The sequence below is a fragment of the Mixophyes fleayi genome, chromosome 9 (genome assembly GCF_038048845.1).
Source record: "Mixophyes fleayi isolate aMixFle1 chromosome 9, aMixFle1.hap1, whole genome shotgun sequence".
NCBI classification, from domain to species: Eukaryota; Metazoa; Chordata; class Amphibia; order Anura; family Limnodynastidae; genus Mixophyes; species Mixophyes fleayi.
Window position 1 is genome coordinate 9,219,709 of NC_134410.1, and position 16,594 is coordinate 9,236,302.

The 16,594-nt window shown below is 38.6% G+C and overlaps 1 protein-coding gene across 5 annotated transcripts in view; it reads right to left on the reverse strand.

Annotated features, from left to right (window-relative positions):
- The window catches only part of DIAPH2 (diaphanous related formin 2), an 828,187-nt gene that overhangs the window by 603,112 nt on the left and 208,481 nt on the right, over nt 1–16,594 (reverse strand). For all 5 annotated transcript variants that reach the window (XM_075186343.1, XM_075186345.1, XM_075186342.1 and 2 more), the window contains 3 exons: nt 15,713–15,849; nt 14,431–14,539; nt 3,916–4,026 (listed from right to left, as the gene is read on the reverse strand). In XM_075186343.1, the coding sequence (XP_075042444.1) occupies nt 3,916–4,026; nt 14,431–14,539; nt 15,713–15,849 (357 nt within the window). The remainder of the gene's footprint in view (nt 1–3,915; nt 4,027–14,430; nt 14,540–15,712; nt 15,850–16,594) is intronic.

Here is a 16,594-nt window from a genome sequence, read left to right on the forward strand (position 1 = left end):
TTGATGACAAGAGGATACAAGGAAAAATAATTGCTAGTCGGCTAAACCTGTTGCGGAGCTGATTACTATTCCTAGAATTAAATATCACCTTTTTTGTTTATTAAAACGCCTCCATTTACATTACGTTGACTTGCAAATTATTGATATTTACTTTTCTGCTGCCTTTTGGTGAAAATAAAGCCCCTGTTAGTTTTGCTTTTCATATAATAAGTGTAGATATTCTATAAAGGAGGCGGAAAGGAGATTTTAAGTAGTCTTTCGAAATTGTTCGTCTTTATACTTTATATTCTATGTCATTAAGTTGCCATTTATCTGCTACTTCTTATGCGAATGACTAACAAAGGGCAAAAAATAAAATTGTTTACATTGTTTTCTCAAACTATGGAGTAATATTGTACAGTGGTTCCATGAAAGACATTAGAACATTTTCAGATTACTCCCATTAATAAAATATATTTGATCATGAACAGCATAAATATTTGTCCTTTTATTACATTTACAGACTGGACAGGATATTGTGTATACGCTTTAAACTATAGATTCATAATAAAGTTAGTTTTAATATTTTTCTTGTTACAAGGAAGCATTTTAATTCTTATTAAGCTCTGTTTTTATATAAATTATACAGTAGATTTGTAAAACGTTACGTCTCAAATACTCGTCTCTATAACGAGAATAACGACTTAATCCTTATATTAACTTTGTTTTTTTTTTTGCTGCCATTTGCGGTTTTCCTGACTTCCTTTTATCTTTTGAAGTAATTAAATAGTTGTTTATGAGTGAAGAGATTTTCTATTTCCATTTCTACAAACCCAGGCGGGGAGCGGAATGGCTGCTGAATCCAATCTTTTGCATATTGTTTACATAGGCTGCTATTCAGCTGTCAATTACCACGAGGAACAATGTAACCCGCATTATTGATGCTTGACAGTGGTTTTACAATGTGGTTCAATTATTTACACATTAATACTGGGTATATTACTGCAGGCACCAACTTTTCTGCCATGTTGCAAGAATTTTGCAATTGATTTAACATTGTAATACAATTCATAAAAAATGTATGTGGGTATCAGTGAATTAACCTCTTGCTGGGATCTCACTATTGTACTAGGAAAACTGTGTGTAATAATGTCCCTTGGGTGTTAGCCGTTGTAGCTCAGGACCAGACTGCTAGAGATATATTATGTTTTGTGGCATTAGATGATGGGTATGCCACTAATAGGGGTAGAACACTACATCACAGCGACCCAACAAAAATTTGGGAGTGAGCTATGCAGTCCATTCTCCACTCTGATCTTCAGTTCATATTTGAGGAAGGGGGCCTGCGCATACCCAGTGATATCATGGCCACTTGCCCACACTTTATACTTACCTAGTTGTTCCACTTTAGACTAGTGCTATGTAGACAATTTTCTTGGGCTATAGATCTTATTCGTGTGACCAGACTCTCCTCCCTACCTCCGATCTTTCAAGCGCTCCTTCAAAACACCCCTGGTCACACTTGCCCACCCCGCCCCATCCTAAAACAACTTCCTCCTCACACTTTTCCTGTCCATTCCACTCCCTTCCCGCCACCCCCATCATCTCCATTTGTTTCCTCACCCCTCTAAAATGTTAACTATCACAAGCAGGACACTCTCTATCTCCAGTCTCCTGTCCTCATCTCCTTGTCCTCTTATAAAAGTTTCTCTAGGTTCTACGTTGTTCCTTCTGCTATTGTTTGCTCTCTAGCTTAAAAATTTATATGTATTATGTTGTGTTTGTGAATTGCTGACTGTACAATGATGAAGAGGACGAGGATGATGTTCATAATCATCCCACTTTTAATAGGACATTTTTGAAAGTGCAGTAAAAAAAAACCTGCTATAACTAGAAGCGATATTTAAGAATTCAAGGGTATCGATTATGAATTTTTCAAATAGCTTCACTTTTTATTCCAGTTTCAATGACTCCACATCCACAAATGTCCCCTATTATATTCTGTACCCATAAATACACGGATGACTTTGTAGGAGGCAGCCACACTTTGCCATATCTGAATACAATCTCCACTGGCTGTAATGAAAGTCACGTCTACTTGTGTAAAACAAAAAATAAACATATCTCATCTCAAAAACAACCTAACGTGACTTTACATCTGCTTGTTTTCTAAATAATCTCCTGGTAACAGAGTCTGCTTCAAGAGCTAAATGGATTAATCATTTCTTATTACCTAACCCCAATAAGGATTCGAGAGGTCTCCATAAAGTTTATACCACTCCGAGCAAAAAATGTAACTGGTGCTAATTTTGGTGATGAACGGCTACACCCCAAAGCTATTTTTAGTAATTATAGCAATAATTCTCCTTTAAACATTTTAATTTTTTTAAGTGTAACGTGCATAGGTTGAAAAATGAAAAAGTATTTACAGTTAACGTGTTAAATACAATATAGAAAAATGTCTAGGCAAATACATATTTACAAATAACCGCAGCTGTGCAGCAGCACTGTAAAATATTGTTTAAAAACGTTCAGAACAATAGCATTAAAAAGGAGTGGAGAGGAATTCATCTGCGCTAATCCACTGTTATTGCCTCCATATATCTGGGGAGTTCGGCGATTCAGAACGCACAATCCGCCAGCAACTTGAGTGTTTAAAAAGAAAAGTACACACAAGCCATTAGACGTGAGTCAAAGTGTATATGACACAGAACACATTAACCATAAATATATCCCCAAGTTATTCAATTAAGGAAACAGACCATTTTATGGTCAACTCAATTGAAATTGTCGACTCTACGCACACTGGGTAAAACAATAATGTTTAAGGAAGATGTGCATTGAACTCCGAGTGGTTGCCGTGAAGAATCTCAGCTGGGATCTGACCCGGGGCTGCCAACTGTCCTCATCACATATGTGCTTGAATGAGCTTTAATTCATCCCCTGAGCGTTGGGTCCTCCGAAAAAAGAATTACATTAGTAAGGCGGCTATTTTAATATTTCTTTAAAGCCGGCTTAATTTACTGGAAGGTGACAAGCGGAGGAAATGAAACAGTCAAGCGTCTACCAAGGTACTTTAAGCATTGACCACGGATAGGAAACGCAGCAGTGATTCATCACACGAATATAGTTGGCAAAATGCTATGCTGGCACCGATATAAATAGCTCCAACGTTAAACTTTTTCCTCTCATTTGATTCAAATTTAATTGCGTTACATACACAGCAGCTAATAACTCACTCGGCTGTATTCGTCACGTAGCGTGACCTATCTCTGATCTCGCGCCTTTGCGGTAGGGCGATTATGCGTCTCGGTACGTCCACTTTAGGCAGAAGTTTGCCTTGCTGCCTTATACGTGATTAATCATATACCTTAAATTAAATTGTAGAAAAATCTAATATAACCAGAGCAAATGTTATTGGAAATAATAAAATAATAATAAATTAGGAGTCGTTGGGTGTTACAGCATAGTTAAACATTAAGGCAGGTGCACTGGGGAAATATACCATAAAGTCACATGAGTGTACCCATCTAAACAAACAATTAAAGGGATCGGTAGAAAAATCACTCATTGGCATCTAGTGTAGTACTGCAAATCCCCAGTAGTGGGTGCTGTGTGCGACAGTCCTGGAAAATAATAATGGTAGAAACACAATTACAGAGATTGTGTATAATGTAACACAACGGCACAGTTTCACTAGGTAAACAGGGCTGAATGTAGAGTTTATGGCGTCTTGGTCATTGTGAATGTTTACTGTACATCCAACATATTGGTCTCGCTCGACGCAACTACCAGTGTCCATTTTTTCCCCCAAGTAGTACACAGCTAAAATAAAAATGGGTTGCCCTATTTTGCAAATCAAGAACTAGTCATTTTCTAGTTCTATCCTGGACTAAACACTTTGACTGTTTAGCAATGCGACAGGTCGTTACTTACAGGTAATATGTTCTTCAATCCGCATCTCAAAAACTCATTCCTCAGATGTATCCTGAAGTCCAGATCCTCAGGCGAGGTCAGGAGGGCGTTTATAAACTGCATACAAGAGACCTACAGACGGAAGACAAAAATTAATACGGGAGAGGTACAATGTAGTCACACAAACATGTATTGAGATCAGGGGGTGTGTTAAAACGGTGACAAAATGGCGGTGTCCATAGTGGGTAGGCAATCCATACTCTTTAATAATTCTAAGGGGTATATTTACTAAACTACGGGTTTCAGAAAAGTGGAGATGTTGCCTATAGCAACCAATCAGATTCTAGCTGTCATTCTGTAGAATGTACTAAATAAATGATAGCTAGAATCTGATTGGCTGCTATAGGCAACATGTCCACTTTTTCAAACTTGCAGTTTAGTAAATCTAGCCCCGAGTTTAAAAAAATATTGCAATGTCAAGCTGCATGGTATAACAAACATCTAATTATCGATCACTAATATTTTCTACATGTTAAAAACACAATATAGATTTTAATTGCTTTTAAGTGACAGAAACAAGAAAGAGGCTTCATTCCACCTTGCTCTCTTAATATCAAGCACAGCAGGTTGATACTTGGGATTAAGGTGGAGTGCCCCGCTGGTCTATACAGTGGCGGAAGTCCGGGGGGGTGTGGCTACTAATGGGCCAGAAGGGGAGGGGCTATGCCTGTCCCCTCCTCCCCACCGCTGAGGCCCTGGTCCACTTGAAACTCCTGCTTTGCTCTTCCACATAACTAACCAAATCCACCTTCTGACCTGGATCAAAGAGATTGCCAGGGAAAAGTTTCCACAACTGGGTCTCTATATCTGTGTGATTGGGACCGCCAAGAGTCGGGTCCCGATGCAGCAGCTTCTTCTTCCATAGCTGCTGAAGGAGGTGTGGCCACACCAGGTTGGTGGCTCCTCCCAATTACAGAGAAAGGCCATGGACCCCAGTTTGGCCCGGGCCCCAGTACTTTGTGTCCCCCACCCCCTTCTCTGCGCCCCTCAATGGCTGGCTGGAAAATGTTTAGGCCCCGGGGCCAAGACTCTGCTCAGCAGCCTTTTCGGAACATTTTAAGGGCAAAAAAAATATAATGTAGCCCAGTGACCCAGCCCACGGTAGCCCACTAAACTAAACTCTGCATGACTGCGCATTATAGATACAGTAGACTAGACCTCACTCTACGTTCTGTGCGAATATTGCATTCTGGTATTTCGTGCCAGAATATGTAACGCCCAGACTGCAGTGTATCTCAGGCTTAGTGGGGCTTTCCATAGGATTGTAAATATTATAGACAAACTAATAGTATAAGTCTAGTACTAAGTCCCCATCTCGCCAGCAACGCCAACCGTCAATATATTTACTGACAGACGTCGTGACATTTACAGTCATCAGAGAAATGTAGAGGTCGGTAAAAACCTAATAAACTACATATAAAAGAAACAAAACGAGGATTTTGAGACAGTGTTAGCTTTAAAACCCCCTCCCCTATATTTCCCTATCGTCTTTCTCCTCTAGATGCGGTTACATTCACTTTGGGAGAAATTTTGATTTATTAAACCCAACAATTTACAATCCTTAATCGGGGCATGACCATGCTGAAAAAGGGGCGTCATTGTGCTGTGTTAGGGGTGTGACCGCATCACAATGGACATTGCCATATCTCCGGGCAGGTCTAATGCTTCTGAGAAGCGGTAGACCACGCCCAATCCCAAAGCCAAACACCCCTTGAATTTCCACACTCACCATAAGTAGCTGGGATATACCTCCCAACTTCTGAGAGTGAAGACAAATATGGGGACTGCGGGACAGTCCCCTCAAATTGGGGATGCACCGGATGAAATCGGGACACTTGGGAGTTATGCTATAACAATGTGTAATTACTATTACTATTCCATCAGTTGTTTTGGTTAGAATTATATATATTCCATTATAATTATATATTCTATAATTAATATTTCCAACTAATAAGGCGATAAAGCTCAGGTCCTGCTGACTTGACCAAAATCCCAAATGCAACCCATTTTCACGAAATAAAAAATAAACATATTTCTAAAAGATCTGCTAATGTTGCACTTGTTTACCAGTGAAGAATACAAATCAAAGCAGTCTGATGCCGGCAGGAATATTTCCTGGCTCAGACCCATAATACAGTGATGCCATCATTGCATGTGCTGGAACGAGTCGTGTTTTGCTGGAGCTCACCGACAGGACAGAACAAGTCCAAACACACGTCCAGTCTCAGATTAGCAGAGACCAGAGGGGCCGTACGCTCACATTGTTCCATGGCCAGCAGAAATCCTGGATTAATGGATTGTGTTAATGCATTACTAGCGGATGGAACATTTCCATCAGAAACACGTTAAGGAGCCTCGGAGTTCTGCTTCCACTAATGAGCAGGTTTGCCGGTCTTGTTAAAGGTCCGGCTTCAATAGCACCTTCATGTGACTTGGACTTTATTCAAGGCTGCTTTTGGATTAAGACCAACTTTACTATAACCTGAAGTCATTTCAGTCTAGGGGGTCTACTTATTAAAGTGCGTTCAGCCATTAAAAGTGAGAAAATAGCAGACTGTGACGTTCTGCAAATCATTTTTCACTTTTTGCAGCATGTTAAGGTCATCCCAGGATCCGTCCAAAGTGTCTGCGGTTTCGCAAAGTGCCGAACTCGTGAAAGCGCTTGGCCGCCAGTAAATAGTGTAAACAGTTTGTGGTGGAGGGGGGACTTTGCCTGGGCTCCCAGAGCAGCCCCCACGTGGTGAATTACAGCGATGCTCCGTTATTCATCACTGCGATCTGCAGCCATGCACAATGATTGTCACCGCACTGTGTCAATGAATAGACCCCTAGGAATCTGGAGACTGTCATTTGGATTCAAAACCTGAACTTTGTTGCCATCCCCTATAATAAAACACACAGCTACTGTATAGATACCACACAGATATATTATCTTCTCTGTTTCTACTGTGCAATAGATCTCTATATCTTTCATGTATATGGCCTAGTGGTTAGCATTTCTGCCTTACATCACTGGGGTCATGAGTTCAATTCCTGACCATGGCCTTATCTGTGTGGCGTTTGTCTTATCTCCCAGTGTTTGCGTGGGTTTCCTCCGGGTGCTCCGGTTTCCTCCCACACTCCAAAAACATACTGGCAGGTTAATTGGCTGCTATCAAAATTGACCCTAGTCTCTCTTTCTGTCTGTCTGTCTGTGTGTATGTCAGGGAATTTAGACTGTAAGCTCCAATGGGGCAGGGACTGATGTGAGTGAGTTCTCTGTACAGCGCTGCGGAGTTAGAGACGCTATATAAATAAATGATGATGATTAGGAGATCATATATATATATATATATATATATATATATATATATATATATATATATATATATATCTATATCTATATATATATCTATATATATACATACACAAGTTAACCCGTGCCATAGCCCAGGCCTCAACCACCATCCACTCCCAACTGTCACTTCTCCTTCAAGAAATATATATATATACTTTTTTTAAATCTTTATAAACACTTTTAACAATTAACAAATTAAATTAACAAATTAAAAACATCTTAGTATACCAAATCTCAGCCCTTTCTGAATTTTTTTCCACACACACTAAGAATTTAGTAGGTCAGTGTATAACTCCGCCCAGCAGGTGGCGCTGCAGCTTGATTTTTTTTTTCCCCACACACACACACAGACTAACACACGCCACTAGACATTTATAATATATATATATATATATATATATATATATATATATATATATATATATATATATATATATATATATATATATATATATATATATATCTATCTATCTATCTATCTATATATATATATATATATATATATATATATATATTATACCATATCCATCCTCAGTTGTCCAAATAAATTGAACAGACCAACCCCACGAGCCAGGGGACAAACATACAAAAGAATCTTAATTAAGAAATAGAAAAATAGAGAAAAGTCCCAATGGAATCAAAGAAAAAGAAAAGACACATTGCAAAACATTTCCTAACCTTTCCACAGGGGCCGAGGGCTGGAAATGTTTTGTAATGTGTCTTTTCCTTTGATTCCTTTTGTATTTTTTCTATTTTTTTGTATTTTTCTATTTCTTTATTCATTTTTTTTTTTTGTACGTTTGTACTTGGACTTAATGGTGCTGACCTGCTCATTTGAGGATACGCAAGTTACTATATGGACCTTGCACAGCACATCTGTGTTACTTTTTTGGCAGTTAACCAAGTGCATCCACTGCTATATATTTTTGTGTATGTATGTATGTATGTATGTATGTATGTATGTATGTATGTATGTATATATATATATATATATATATATATATATATATATATATATATATATATATATATATATATATATATATATACACACGCATACACACACTGTATATACACGCACAATCATATACTATTTTCCTGTGTCATCTACAGCAGTAATTTCAGGGCCAAATGTTAATCCAGGAGAATCTCATCAGCAGCGATTCCCTTGGTACCCCAGATGAACATGGCTCGCCCTTGTATCATCACCTTGACCTCAAAAAAAGCAAATACAATCACAGAACCTGTCCCTCCATCACTTAACTACCGCTCTCATATCAGCTGGTAAAGATTACAGAACTGTCTCTGTCATTCGGCCTTAACCTTTGCGGGGAGAGTCAGCCACTCAATCATTATCTCATTCCACAAGTGAATCCAGGACTTGACTTTTCCCCCTTTGCCAACATTCATAGCTTAAATAAATACGTGCACACAATTCTCTTCTTCAGATCATTTCCTGGGAACCTCGATACATAACACAGGGGGAATAACATTCATTTTACAGGAAGTTCTCACTCTCTTTGTCTTCGCTGCGTTTTAATGGCTTATTAGTTTAATAAGACGGTGATTTAGTGGGGCAGGTCTTCTGTGTCCCCTTTAGTCATATGCCAAGTTTAATTCAAGCTGACACAGCTAATTAAAGGGGCAAAATGAGCTTTGCACTGAGCTTCAGTAAGTGTGCATTTGGGTAAGGTCTTAACTATATACATTAGCAGCTCACATGATATACCAGGCTCACGGCTAAGTGGAAAACGTGAAAAACGGTGAAAACGTTCACCTAGGGGCTCCATTGCTCTGGTGTAAATTGATTGATGGGCCTGGTTGTCAAAACCAGGTGATATGAAAGATTTTGTAGTGATGTTTATAGCAGAGATCGCCTTCGTCAGAGACCCTGAGGAAAAGCCGTCTCCATTGAAGCCCAGGTACAGTCCTCAGCGGCCTGTAATTTTCTCACCAGAGAAAATTATTTTCTTCCTTTATTAAATAGGCCCTTTAGTCAGACGGCAATCAGAAACTAAAAGCTCCCTTGGATATAGGGAATGGGTGTGTAGTTAAGGTAACACAATTTCATTAATACTTTGGAATATTGTGTTGAGTTATGGGATAGAACGCTGGGTATCGGTGTGACTTTAGTAACGACCGCCAGCTGGACAACGGTTGGGCAGGAACCCGTCATCATTTCGCTTTACTGCACCCTAAGTTAATGTAATGGGAGGCCGATACTTTCAGGAGAAAGACTAAGAGCTAGAGAAACATTGCTTAAAGAAACACAACTGTATTCTAAAACAAAATTCCCAACGTCTATAGGTGGTAACCCGGAGATTTAGGTAACGGATTACACATGCGGAATGCAGGCTGGTATTGGCTTCAAAGCAATTAACAGCACTCAGTTTGACATTAGGGCTCATAGTGCCAGGTATTGGATTATTCTGTACCTGCCTTCCCCAATGCGTTTCATTAATTAGTGTGATGCTGAAATCTTTGGGCGAAAAGTTAGCGCCTACGTGAATATCTCAGTGATGTCACTAACTCATACAGAATTTTTAGACTGAGTTTAACTGCCTCCAGCGTGTGTAAGACAGGTCCCGCTAATTCATCACACTCTACCAAATCATCAGTCCCAGGTTTTAAACATTTGACCATGGAAAGTTTTGTCCCTGTTTTTCAATATCAATTAAATGCATAGTACAATCCATTTTAAGCTACATAATGATACAATTCTTACTATCTATTCTAGTGTACTGGTCTTTTTTAAGGTTGATATCTAGTGAAGATCAGTGTTTATATCATACTTGGCTACTTTTTGGATAAACCCTCTGGGAGACCCTGCAATGGTGGGGGGATGGGGGTCCAAGGGAATTGCATCACCACAGCCCCCACCTCGTACTGAGTATTTGCTTCATAGTGCTGTGGTGGGTTGGGCCTTAATAATGTGATTCAATGCGAAACGCGTTATCTTGGCAGGATCTGGGAGGGTAGCCTACCTTGCCTGGGATCCAGGAGGACTCGCCAATATTCTTGAGTCTCCCGGACAAGTATGATAAATATTTCAAAACAGATAATATAAATCAAATCACAAATTCAGTAAACATTTTATCATGGGGATTATAATGCAGAATATTTGTCTAGACAGTACTGCATTTGCAAACGATGTACTACTATTCTAAAAATGCTCTATGGTCTAAAATATTGTCTTTTGTCATCAATGGCCCAACAAGAAAAATAGCTCTTTAAATTCCAGACAAACATTTATGTTACAATACAGACTGAACCTGTAGAGAGTCTTTGGATAAATTATCTTCTTTACAATCTATCTGTGTCTGGGTCTCGGCATCAGAAAGTATGTTCGGCACAGCCAGATAAGTAGAACACAGATTTATTAAAATTATTATGATATATGTGAATTAATAAAAGCAAACTTAACTAGCTCTCTACCATTGCGACTGAATTGCAATCATTTCTCGTTACATCCTGGAATACTGTTTAATGGACCAAAGATGTAAGCGGATTTGTTCTGAAAGGTCAGGTCCGCAGAGGTGGGAAGAGTTACTGCCTTGTTTCATACTATCGGAAAGGTTTTTAGATAAAATACAATGTATCAACTGGAGAATATAGGAATATATGGAGAAATTCTAACAGCTGTTCCTGTTGTATTTACAATCCTCTCTCTGTATGAGATTGTATGAGAATAATAATATTGCCTGTATACTTATACAAGATAAATGATTTAACTGCACATTGATGGATTCCCAACATGAAACAGGTCATATATATGTAACATTTGTATAATTGTACTATTTGTATATGTATGTAGTATATGTATGTAGTATATGTATGTATTTGTCAACAGCAGCACAAGTGCACCCAGGGTTGGAAAATTAATAATTATATAAAAATTGCAAATTAAAGCCACAGTAGCAAGAGACCATGATATATCACTGTCCCAAAGAGCTTGCAATCTAAATATTGACTATTTTATGTATCTTATATAAGACAACCTCTAGTGTTGAAAAAACCCATTGCTATCATAACCATCTCCTTCTAGAGCAGTGGTCAGGGAACAGAGGTAAATTACCCCAAATGAAATTCCTGGAGGTAATGCTGACGATTCACATGCTGTCAGTTGGATTGTAGACCCCTTTAAATGTGAAATTGCTGTTGTACCAGATGAGCCTCAAGGGTTGGCAGAGACACTTCTTGAGCTGCGATGTAATAATGAAGCACGTATTGCATTTGAAAACAAAGCAGATCTGTCATATTTTTGGATGTCAACAGCTGCAAAGGCATCAAAATTGCACATGAGGAGGCAGCCAAAAAGTTGCTGCCTTTTGCAACAACCTTCCTTTGCGAACAAGGATTTTCCACTCTAACGAACATAAAAACAAAGCAGAGAAATCGATTGGACGCTGAAGACTGTATCCAAATTGCTCTAACACCAAAATGCCCCAATATTGATGCTCTCGTATCAAAAATGAAGCAACATCATTTCTCCAAAACCTGAAGTTTTGAAGTTGAAGCTTTCCAAGAAATTTTGAATAGATTCAATAAAATTTTAAATTCCAATAATTAATAATATATGATTTCCTTCCTTTCAAATCAAGGGGGTAATATCTGCGTATCTAAATATACTTGGGGGTAAAAGGTAAAAAAGTTCCCTGACCCCTGTTCTAGAGCAATCTGTTCGGAGCAGGTGAAAGGGCTTTAGGAGCAAGGGATTGTGGGACAAATATACAAATAATGACAGTCTAGTGACTGATAGACTCTGGTAGGCTTAGGAGAACATCTGTAGAGGCTAAACAATCATGTTAATGTTTCAAGCATCCATCTCATCATCATCATTTATTTATATAGCGCCACTAATTTCGCAGCGCTGTACAGAGAACCCATTCACATCAGTCCCTGCCCCATTGAAGCTTACAGTCTAAATTCCCTAATATAGACACACACACAGACATAGACAGACACAGAGAGACTAGGGTCAATTTTGATAGCAGCCAATTAACCTACCAGTATGTTTTTGGAGTGGGGGAGGAAACCGGAGCACCCGGAGGAAACCCACGCAAACACGGGGAGAACATACAAACTCCACACAGATAAGGCCATGGTCGGGAATTGAACTCATGACCCCAGTGCTGTGAGGCAGAAGTGCTAACCACTGAGCCACTGCGCTGCCCATGTGTTAATATTTGCATATTAATATGTTGAGCCAAGGGTGATGTCTCCAATATGGACATGCTCACAGTTTTTAACTTATTTTTGGTGTTGGTTACCTATGGTGACATTGTTGTAGAGGGTCACTGAGATGGATTATCCGATTTAAATATATATATATTATATATATATATATATATATATATATATATATATATATATATATTTATATATATATATATATATATATATATATATATATATATATATTCGGTCCAACATGATACATTATCATCATTTTAATATGTTATGACGCATATTATGTCAAAAGCAGTTTTTAACCAGAAACCCTTAGATACCACACAGGGATTTTGCTGTGGTTAGTAATGCTGGATTTGGGGAAGTCGTGTAGCCAATTTATACTTATCCAGCATTAATAATGGACGATATTTGCAAGCTGAGTCTAATGATTGAGCTCGGGGCAGTGAAGGGTTATGCGACTGTCCACTTATTTGCAGCTGATATTATGCACAATTTAAAACATTTTCCACTCAGCACAAATGCTATTAAACAATGCAATCAATAAGTGGCTGAACACAAAGGCAATAATCTTCAAGAATACAGCTATTATCAGTGGTTAATGTCCCAAGGCAAAGGTGGCCGTTTGTAAAATTCTAACAAAACTGTCGTTAGCTGTGTTAACAACCAATTTCGGAGGGAAAGGCAGTTATACAAAGTTCTTTACAACAGGAAAATAGATATACAGCCGTTGGAAGCTAATAATAGAACGGATTTTTAACGATTCCACGCGGTTTATAAATATGCTCCATGTTAAAATGTCCGAGAATATGGTTATTGGTCTGAAGACATACGGCCGTGTAATTATAATCGTGGCATTACAATGATACAAAGTTACTCGCAGAGTTGGTGCAATGAGAATCCGGGGCTGTCTATGGGCAAATTACACACAAATCACAGCAAGACTACCAATGTTCTGTTACCTCCAGAAACCAATCAGCAATAACCTGTGGCGGATCTAGTGCAAGTTATATAAAGAAAGGAAAATATCTGATTGGTTGCTGAACATTTGCACTTTGCTATTTAATATAACTAGCACAGCAAATGGTATTCACAAGTGCTCTATGAGATTGCTTGCCCCGACTTAGTACTCACAAGCTATTGCATGCCCCGATTTAGTACTCACAAGCTATTTCGTGCCCCGATTTAGTACTCACAAGATATTGCATACCCTGTTGTAGTATTCATAAGAGATTGTGTGCACTAATTTAGTATTCACAATGATTATGTGCCCTGATATAGTATTCACAAGCAATTGTGTGCATCAATTTAGTATTAACAATGATGGTGCACAGTGATATACAATTCACAAGCGATTGCATGCACGGATTCAAATACCAAATCATTGCACACAATCACTTGTAATTAGTAAATAATTGCACATGTATACTAAATCAGTCATGTTTTCCTTTTTTTAGAGAGTGGGTCATGTATGATATAATTAATTATAATAATATAATTATAGAAACGGTAAATCTAAGCAAGTCCTCAGATATAGAGAGACATGCCGAATGCTCTATATTCTTTTTCAATTTAAACTAGTGAACTGGCCATATCCTTTATTAAAATGTGATGACCATTTAGTTACAGATTTTTTTAAATTTCCCAGTACGTTATCCCTTACTAACTAATCTGTATATAGCAGATGACAGCACCCACCCCCTTTCTTCCCAGTTTGTGATTGGCTGTCTATCCTGCCTGTCAGCCTGCCAATCACACAACTGAAAGTAGAAGGCGGAGCTGTAATCTACACAATGGGGATTAAAGCCAACATCCCTGCACCTGGGTGACTGTCCCCTATACACAAGGTGGTACATCCCATTCATTATAACCGTTATGTTATAATGAGATCCTGCACCCAAACAGAGATGCTTGTTCTGTACCTGTATCACCGCGTATGACACACATACCTGTACGTGAAGCGCTTCATGATTCTCCAACCCTTCCACAATCAGGGAGAAACGGTCCTTGTTGTTTATTTCAGCCGCAGTGCTGATGGCTTCAAGGAGTTTATCCAAGCTAAAAAATAACACAAGCAAGAGGAAAGTGAAATTTGACCATGCATTCATTATAAACAACCATTGCAACCTGGCTTCTCATTGTCATGATTGCAAAAACATGAAAATATTCCTTGCTGACAATTTTATAAGAATGTACTGACGGGTACCACGTTTACTGACACATAATTTATGTAATTGCAAAATCAAGAAGTTAAAATAATAGCAACTTGGGAAAGAAAGGGTCCAGGGGAGACAGAATTTAGGAAATTGTAAACCTACAAATACACAAAACGATTCATATGTGAAATGTACTAATGTCAGAGGTCACATCTTTTGTTATTTACTGATCTAAAACAGTTTTCTTTCTGAAAGCTAAAACATTGGCACGGTTTTATAGCCAGTAAATTTACTGACATTTGGCCGCCATGTCCATTGTCATCTTTTCTATTGAGACCGACTGGCGGTGCTTTCTAATGTGTACTCTGATAAAAGGACAAAAATGTGGAATATTAAAGCAAAGCACAAACTGGAGCCAAGCCAGCACTCTACCCCCAACAGTTGCACTTTTCATCTAGGAAAAACAAGGCGACCTGACTGTTTTGGGTTGTGGTCTCTGTAAGTGGAGAGATAACTGAGGGCAGTGGGAGAATGTGACTGGAACGTTTGAGGGCCGGGTCACGTTACATCTTGATTTTTTTGCTTTTTTAGTTTTATGCTGAGAGATATAGCAAATCAATGGCGTCTCCGATGCGGTTTCTTCACTCGTTAGCTTTTAGTGTCTAGGAATGGTAAAGAATCAGGTGTGATCACAGCAGTACGACTATATATATTATTCATACGGTGGCTTTAAATGAAGTTTAGCTCAATATTCACAATAGGACATAAGCTCTCACCTTGTAGTGTAAGTCACACTGTTTTATATTTCCAGGTAATAATACTGATTGTATCAGTGAATAGGGTACACCTGTCAGTCAGTGACCGTACATTGAGGCTCCAGTGTATTATTCAGTGACATCACTGTGACTCCGCTGGTTCCTAGTGAACGGATTTCTCTGACTTATATTAACCAATAAAGCCGCTGACAAGTTCCCCTCTAAATGCTATTTAGTAATTCGAGTGACAAATATTATATGTCTTCCAGTGTAGTATGGGCAATGCTAACCAAATCTCTTTCCTGATAATATGAACTTACATATTGTCCTCCCCAACGATGCAAATGGCTGATAAAACCTTCAATATCTCCGTCATCATATTGGCTTGTTTGGGATCGATGGCTCTCGCCAACAAGAGCAAGCTCCTCTCTTCTCCCAGCATCCTTTCCAGACCATACTGTAGAACAGGGAAGAAAGTCGTTAGTTTCATTATTCTTAACAAATGTGTAGACTTACTAGATGAACCCAGTCCTATACTTAAACGGCAAGTATATCAATCAATACATATTAATATACCTCAAGACTGTGTATTACAAAGCTAACTACTATACAGATGGAGCATTTGTTTTTTTAGACAAACAACGGGTTGTGGCGTTTGTCGCATGGCGCACATTGTACGCTAAGCACCATAGTCAGATGATACCATATGGAGCGAATACAGGAAAATGCGGTGAATATCTCCATACCAACTTGTGACGCATTGCGCCATTTCTATTAAATAAACCTACTGCCTCTGTACAATAAATAAAAATCTGTCACACTTGATCTCTCTTCTTTTCATTCTATGGAGAAAGCTGACATTTAAAACCAAAATTATTGTATCTAGCATCATTCTGAGACAAACCAAAACTAGAGCTTGGATGAATGGCTGTCTAGTCTCCTAGGTAACAGAAATTATCTATAAACGGTTAACAATGCAGATGGATTTATGCACAGGGGTAGGATATATGACACCAGAGCAAACAGGCACAACTGACATGCTAAGCTTTACCATTTCAGCCTTTTGTTCTCTATCACTGGACATGTTCCAAAAGTTGCGGGACAAGATGTGGGTAAGAAATATGTAATTTACATTTGATAAAAGCTGCCCTGTAATGATTAGACAGAATTATTCTTAACTATAGAAAATTAGATGCACTGCA